Source organism: Triticum aestivum, chromosome 2D (genome assembly GCF_018294505.1).
Source record: "Triticum aestivum cultivar Chinese Spring chromosome 2D, IWGSC CS RefSeq v2.1, whole genome shotgun sequence".
NCBI lineage: Eukaryota > Viridiplantae > Streptophyta > Magnoliopsida > Poales > Poaceae > Triticum > Triticum aestivum.
Window position 1 is genome coordinate 111,344,774 of NC_057799.1, and position 8,530 is coordinate 111,353,303.

The 8,530-nt window shown below is 44.1% G+C and overlaps 1 protein-coding gene across 1 annotated transcript; it reads left to right on the forward strand.

Moving 5' to 3' along the window:
- Positions 1–5,739: 5,739 nt before the first annotated feature.
- Positions 5,740–7,649, forward strand: LOC123048967 (UDP-glycosyltransferase 1-like). The gene has a single exon (XM_044471978.1). It carries the CDS (start codon positions 6,056–6,058, stop codon positions 7,172–7,174), a length of 1,119 nt encoding a protein of 372 aa, XP_044327913.1. The 5' UTR covers positions 5,740–6,055; the 3' UTR covers positions 7,175–7,649.
- The last annotated feature ends 881 nt before the right edge of the window (positions 7,650–8,530 follow it).

Consider the following 8,530-nt stretch of genomic DNA (forward strand, 5'->3'; position numbering starts at 1 on the left):
CAACCGGTACTAAATGTTTGGGTGTGTTTTGGTTTTAATTTTTATTTTTCCTTTAGTTTTGTGTTTTCAATTTAATTTAGTGATTGTTTTACATTATAATGAGTTGTTAAATCATTAGGTGAAAGTACCGCAGATTAGTTTCGACTGGATGCATGTGGATCCTAGCTAAGTGATCAAGTATATGCCATATCCTTAGATCACTAAGTGATCAAGTAATATGGATATGGCATATACTTGATCACTTAGCTAGGATCCATCCATTTGAAACTAATATGCGGTTTCTTTCATAAATGATATAATAACTCATCATCATCATCATCATATTAATATAAAAACTCTTGCATCATATCATCACCAACAACAGTATATACTAGCTAGCAAAGATATCATCGAGTTCAACATGGTCATGATATTATAAGCATTCATAACACCACAAAAGCAAATCACTCTTTGAGATTAAGTTCAGGACGAAGAACATGGACACGCATGAGAAGACAACAAGTACTAAGAGCACGATAACTAGCTAAATCACTCCTGCTGCTCTCTCTCAGGTAAAATAGCATAGAACATGTATAGCTCTCCTGATTCATCATATTGGAGCATGCAGATGAACCTGTCTCCTAATCGTGGGCTGCGCTTCTGATTGCTGCCCCTAGTACTTCTCTGCGATCGTTAACAATTTTGCTCCAATCTTTCACTATTAAGCATTCATCGCTTTCAGAAATCCTGAATGCACTCATGTGCACTGTAGGATATCTTGGCCATAAGCTAACAATTGACATGCGACCTTTAGTCTCGATCCAGTGAGGCACAACTGTCATCGGGAGTCCCTGTTGAAGAACATCGTATAGTAATTAATATACTTAGCAATGAAAGTTTAGCTTGAAAAATAATGTATGCAAAAGATGCACTGAGGACTAATAGTAAAAATCTTACCATCTTTCCTAAATACATGTGACCGTAGTTCAATACGATCACTATTGGTCGCACGTTTTGAGTACTAAGATTTTCAAATTCAGGAAAATGATTTCTCTTAACAGCATCAAGATCCTCAAGCCATGAAACATAATGACTTATCTTCTCGCAGTTTAGTTCAGCTCCGGGACAGTAGTAGGTCCTGTCTACCAAGCGCCGGACATGTTTGCTTGAATGGAAATAAGCTGTCAATAGAAATTAGTTGTCAACTATTTTTGAATAAACAATATCAAAGACATAAATATGGTTGAGAAACTCACATAATGGTAGAACTGGAGACGTCTGCACATCGACCCAGATGTCTCTATTACCTTCAATATCATCTTCCGGACGAATATCAAAGGTGATAACCATATCAGGCTCAAATCCATAAGCCTTGCATAGTGCTTGCCAAGTTTTGCATTCAAAGGTGTACGTGTCTGCATTGTATAATTTGACGTTGAAAGTATAACCATGCTTGGTCTTCAGGTAAACTCTTTTTACCTCCATATTTTCCATAGCACTGAAACCTATCTTATCCAAGACAAAAATTCTTGCATGGCAGGGGATGCGCTAGTAGAATAGTGAAAATTTAAAATTATAAGTTGAAGCAAATGAAGCATATATAAGTCATGCTTAATTACGAAAAAAGACTTGTCGTTGTGACTTACTTTATCCACTTCGAAGGTCTCATCCAGCTTGATGCTGAAGCGCCTATCATCAACAAGGAAATTTCTGTCGCACATGCCGCGCTGGTGTTCACAGAATTCACACTTAATGAAATCTTTTTCGTCGTCAGACGATATTTCCTATGTTCATATAGGTGAAACATTAAACACTTACTAGTTCTATTAATTCAACTAATTCAACTACTTCTATTAGTTCAACTAGTTCTATTAATTCAACTAAGCATTTAATAAAAATAAACTTGTTCTATTAATTTTCTTACTAAAATAAAGTAGCTAGTTCTATATAGTAATATTTTAATTAGATCATCAAATCTCAGATATCTAAATTTTCTTACTAAAAATAAACTAGTTCTATTAATTCAACTAAGAATTTACTAAAAATAAACTAGTTCTATTAATTTTCTTACTAAAATATATAAAGTAGCTATATATATATAGTAATATTTTAATTAGATCATCAAATCTCATATACCTAAATTTTCTTACTAAAAATAAACTAGTTCTACTAATTCAACTAGTTCAACTAAGCATTTACTAAAAATAAACTAGTTATATTAATTCAACTAGTTCAAATAATCTCATATACCTAAATTTTCTTACTAAAAATAAACTTGTTCTATTAATTTTCATACTAAAAATAAACTAGTTATATTAATTCAACTAGTTCAAATCTCATATATATACCTAATTAATATCTAGCTAATTCATCTAAAATTGACATTAATATTTAACATCTTTTCCATATAATTCATCTAACATTAACATTCTAACATTCTTATCTACGTAATTTATCTAACATTAATCTAAACAACAGAAAACAGAAAATAAGTAAAAACAATATGTGTGTGTGTACGAGCGGGGGGCGGCGGCGTACGGGCGGCGGCGCGAGACGGCGATGCGACGGGGACGGCGCGACGACGAGCGGCGGGCCGGGGCCGACGGCGCGATCGAGACGGCGACGTAGTACGGGGCGGCGGCGACGGGCGGCGGGGCGACGGCGGTGACGGCGACGACGGACGGCGGGGGCGACGGCTGTGACGGCGACGACGGGCGGCGGGGGCGACGGCGGCGGCGATGTCGCGCGAAGTAGTTGGAGAAGAAGTGGTGGTCGATGAAACTGAATTTTTCGTAAGTGCCATATATATAGGAGGGGCCTTTAGTACCGGTTGGAGCCACCAACCGGTACTAAAGGCCAATTTTCGCCAGGCCAAGGGGTGGGAAACTGCCCCTTTAGTACCGGTTCGTGGCTCCAACCGGTACTAAAGGCCCCCCCCTTTAGTACCGGTTGGAGCCACGACCCGGTACTAAAGGGGTGCGCTGGCGCAGGAGCGGTGCGGGCAAGTTTAGTCCCACCTCGCTAGCCGAGGGGCGCCCGCACCAGTTTAAAAGCCCCGGCGCGGCTGCTGTCTCGAACTCCTCTCTATAGCAGGCTTCTGGGCCTAACTTCGGCGCGCTGTCCTGTGAGCCTGCTGGCCCTTCTGGGCCTGTATTTGCAAACCCTAGGTCTGGCAGGCCCACTGGACAGCGGCCCAACAATTTTTTATATAATTTTCTTTTATTTATTTCTGAGTAGTTTTTTTGCTGTATTTAGTTTCTTTGTGAATATAAAAAAAATTATATAGTTTTTTTCTTTTTTGCATTATTTATTTTCTGCTATTTATTTTTGAGTGATTTTTTTATATAGTTTTTGTCTTTTCTATTTTATTTATTTTCTGTTTTATTTATTTTCTGTTTTGTCTTTTGCACATGCTATGTGGGTGAAATGATGATACCATGCCAAGTTTCGACATTTTCAGAGTTCATTTTGTAGTGATTTTCAATTTCACGGTCATTTAGCTCTCTAAACAAATCGGTAAATGACTGAAAAATAGCAAATGATGTTAGAAAGTGTTGAAAATTGATGACGTCGCTTTGAATGGTGCGTACGGAACGCAAAAAAAGTCTGGAGTTGTAATAAGTTTAAAAAAATGAAGTGCCAGTGTAACAGATGAGTTCTCGTCCGAAACCCTGATACTCCGAAAGAGATTGTCCAGTTTGTACACGAAGTGCGTCCAGTTTTTGCCGTAACCCTCTCTACTCTTTTGCACATGCTATGTGGGTGAAATGATATACCATGCCAAGTTTCGACATTTTCAGAGTTCATTTTGTAGTGATTTTCAATTTCACGGTCATTTAGCTCTCTAAACAAATCGGTAAATGACTAAAAAATAGCAAATGATGTCAGAAAGTTTTGAAAATTGATGACGTCGCTTTGAATGGTGTGTACGGAACGCAAAAAAGTCTGGAGTTGTAATAAGTTTAAAAAAATGAAGTGCCCATGTAACAGATGAGTTCTCGTCAGAAACCCTGATACTTCGAAAGAGATTGTCCAGTTTGTACACGAAGTGCGTCCAGTTTTTGCCGTAACCCTCTCTACTCTTTTGCACATGCTATGTGGGTGAAATGATGATACCATGCCAAGTTTCGACATTTTCAGAGTTCATTTTGTAGTGATTTTCAATTTCACGGTCATTTAGCTCTCTAAACAAATCGGTAAATGACTGAAAATAGCAAATGATGTCAGAAAGTGTTGAAAATTGATGACGTCGCTTTGAATGGTGCGTACGGAACGCAAAAAAAGTCTGGAGTTGTAATAAGTTTAAAAAAATGAAGTGCCAGTGTAACAGATGAGTTCTCGTCCGAAACCCTGATACTCCGAAAGAGATTGTCCAGTTTGTACACGAAGTGCGTCCAGTTTTTGCCGTAACCCTCTCTACTCTTTTGCACATGCTATGTGGGTGAAATGATGATACCATGCCAAGTTTCGACATTTTCAGAGTTCATTTTGTAGTGATTTTCAATTTCACGGTCATTTAGCTCTCTAAACAAATCGGTAAATGACTAAAAATAGCAAATGATGTCAGAAAGTTTTGAAAATTGATGACGTCGCTTTGAATGTGTGTACGGAACGCAAAAAAATCTGGAGTTGTAATAAGTTTAAAAAAATGAAGTGCCCATGTAACAGATGAGTTCTCGTCCGAAACCCTGATACTTCGAAAGAGATTGTCCAGTTTGTACACGAAGTGCGTCCAGTTTTTGCCGTAACACAAGAAGTCCGGAGTTGTAATAAGTTATTAAAGATAAAAAAGAGGCACAATGCTCATTAATTAGCTTCAAGCCTTTCGGAATAGTGCAAACTGCACTGCACATAGCTCTGTGCAGTCTACACTATTCCTCAAGGCTTAAAGCTAAGCAACGTGCAGATGAGCATTGCGCCTTTCCTTCATCGTCTCTGCACTCAGGGCTTATAAACCGCTCCTAGTGCCTCTCTCTTCGCGAGGTGGGACTAAAAAACAGCTTACTAAGAAACTATAGTACCGGTTCATGGCACGAACTGGTACTAAAGGTGCCCGTGGAGCCCCAGCCTGACCACAGCCTGACGCAGCCTCATTAGTACCGGTTCGTGACACGAATCGGTACTAAAGGTTGCTCACGAACCGGTACTAATGATCTCCGCCCGCCTAGCCGTTGGAACCGACACTAATGGACACATTAGTGCCGGCTCAAAATCAAACCGGCACTAATGTGCTTCACATTTGACCCTTTTTCTACTAGTGAGAGTTACAATGTACATACATATACCCCGCAGGGAGAGAGCAAGCGCTTCTGGAAAAGAGGCACGCTGGCCACAAGCGTTGCTAGATCCTAATATCTACTCCCTCCCTTTCTAAATATAAGTCTTTTTAGAGATTCCAACAAATGACTACATACGGAGCAAAATAAGTGAATCTACACTCTAAAATATGTCTACATGCATCTGTATGTTATAGTCCATTTGAAATGTCTAAAAAGACTTATATTTAGGAACGGAGGGAGTAGGAGAAGACTCAGTTTATAGACTCAACATTACACATACACAAGTGACCGTTTAACATAGTATACTTCCATGCCATGTGGCAGACCAACAATTGGTTTTTGTGTTGAACTGATTCCCTCAAGGAACGTTAGCCGAGACGAAAAGTCTGTTTCCATTTGTCATCGATGACGTCACGACGATCGCCCTTTCATCTCATCGGACGATCTATTAGCATATAGGAGTATTATTATAGTGCTACGAATAAAGTGGGCGTCCAGGTTCACTCCGTGTCTGCCTGCTTGAAGCTGTAGAGCAGAGCTGAGAAGGTTCGGTGTCAGATTGGAGTTGAGTCATGGGAAGGATCGACCCAAGTTAAAACACAATCCCCACCTGAACACCAAGTCGTCGTCGTTGCCCTGCGCCCCTATAAATCTCTTCTTCGTCTTCATCGTCTCCATATCAGACCATCCTACAGGCCTCTCTCTCTCCCTTGCTGTCTCACACACACATTCCAAAGGGAAACATACGCTCCAAAAATCCACACCACCGATCAGGAGTTGAAGAAATCGTTGCCAACATGGTCGGCGCCGGAACCAACACCGCCATGGGTCCCCGGAAGCCGCGGGTGGTGCTCTACCCGTCGCCGGGCATGGGGCATCTGGTCTCCATGATCGAGCTCGGCAAGCTCTTCGCGGCTCGTGGACTGGCCGTCACCGTCGCCCTCGTCGACTCGCCGCACGACACCAGCGCCACGGGTCCTTTCCTCGCCGGCGTCTCCGCGGCCAACCCCTCCATCTCTTTCCACCGTCTACCACAAGTCAAGCTCCTCGGGTCTGAGCCGCCGGAGATGCTAACCTTCGAGGTTGTCCGCCTCTCCAACACGCACCTCCGTGAGTTCCTCGCCGGCGACACCCCGGCCGTCATCGTGCTGGACTTCTTCTGCAGCGTCGCCATCGACGTGGCCACGGAGCTCGGCATCCCCGCCTACTTCTTCTGCACCTCTGGAGCCCAGATCCTGGCTTTCTTCTTGCACCTCGCGGTTCTGCACGGCAAGAGCACGAGGAGCTTCGGGGAAATGGGCCAGGAACTTGTGCACTCTCCGGGAATCACCTCGTTCCCGGCGACGCACGTCATTCAGCGGCTTATGGATCGTGACAGCGCGCCCTACAAAGCATTTCTAAACATGAGCACCAACCTGTTCCGGTCCCAGGGGATCATCGTCAATACCTTCCGCTTGCTGGAGCCGCGTGCCATGGACACCATCGTTGCCGGACTCTGTGCACCGTCCGGACTCCGGACGCCCCCGGTCTACTGTATTGGGCCACTGATCAAGTCGGAGGAGGTGGATGTGAAGCGCGGTGACGAGAGTCTCGCGTGGCTGGACACGCAGCCCAAGGGCAGCGTGGTCTTCCTCTCCTTTGGCAGCCTTGGCCGGTTCAGCGCCAAGCAGACGAGGAAGGTGGCCGCCGGGTTGGAAGCCAGTGGACAGAGGTTCCTGTGGGTGGTGCGGAGCCCGCCAAGCGCCTACTCGTCGAAGAACTCCGAGAAGCCGCCTGAGCCGGACTTGGATGCTCTCCTCCCGCAGGGTTTCCTTGAAAGGACCCGGGGCAGGGGCCTCGTCGTGAAGTCATGGGCGCCGCAACGCGACGTGCTGGCACACGATGCGGTTGGTTGTTTTGTGACAGACTGTGGGTGAAACTCAGTGCTCGAATCGGTCATGGCAGGCGTGCCGATGTTAGCGTGGTCGTTGTACGCGGAGCAACTAATGAACGCGGTGTTCCTAGAGAAAGAGATGGAGCTGGCCGTCACGATGGAAGGATATGACAAGGAGGTGGTAGAGGCTGAGGAGGTTGCTAAGAAGGTCAGGTGGATGATGGACTCCGACGATGGGAGGGTCCTCCGAGAGCGGACTTTGGTGGTGATGAGGCAGGCGAAAGAGGCTCTACTCAAGGGTGGGGAATCAGAGACGACGTTGACGGGGCTGGTGGACGCGTGGATTCGTGCTTGACGTTTTGAATTGACCGTGAGTATAATCGTGTAAGCAGTGAGCGTGAAGTCGACGTGTGATTTTAGTTCCATCATTTTTCCTTTGACTTGTGGTTTCATTCTTTATGAACATGTACTTCCTATAGACAGTATATAGAAAAAAAATCCATATGAGACAATCAAAACTTTTTCTTTGCGGAGGCACAAGACAATCAGAACTTGCTCATGTGCTTACACATAACCTTTTAAAAAATTGGTTTGAAATATCACTATCAATTTGCGTTTGTTACAAATTTACCACTACCGTCGGTTGACCAACCATTGACTGCGAAGCAGACAAAAATGTGTTAGATTTTCCTCACGTTGTCCACTCACAGTCGATTGCATCCGTTGTGGTGCTAGTGCTACGCAAGAAACCTCCATCTTTTGACTTTTTTTAAATGGTCATGCGGGGGGAAGACTCCCCACCTGGATATATTTCAAAAGAGGCAGTAACTCAGAGCTTTACATATTGCGAGAAGAGAGGAAATCATGCCACCGACCGGCGTGTCCTCGTAGTGTCTCAGTCTTAAGACGATGAGACCAAATAATTAAATCATCTAGAATTGTAGCTAGAGTTTGGTTTGCATCGTTTCAAGGTTCTGGAACACTTTCTTATTCCTGGCATCCAAAATCTTCCACAAAATGAGGAGCAGCACAAAGGGCCGAACTGTGGCGGGCAGCGTCGGCGGGAGCATGGTGGAGAAGAGGTCAACAATGGGCGTTACATGCGGTCGGAGACCAACCAACTGCCAAATCTTGCGAGCAGCCGGGCAAGAGAAGAAGAGGTGGTCACGATCCTCCACCGAGTTGTTACACCGAGGGCACATGTCCGAGTCCAAGATGGTTTTCTTGCGCGGATTCTGTTGAGTGTTCAAACGATCAAGGTAGAACAACCAACCAAATATCATAACTTTTTTTGGGACTCTTGAGTCCCAAATAGCTGTGAGCGTCGGATCAGCAAGCTAGCTAGAGAGCGCTGCATAGGCTCCTCGGGTGGAGAAGGCATCACCATTAAGCAGCCGCC

Excerpts from the sequence above, each read along its gene's own strand:
- LOC123048967 (XM_044471978.1), top strand. The coding sequence starts at position 6,056 with ATGGTCGGCGCCGGAACCAACACCGCCATGGGTCCCCGGAAGCCGCGG.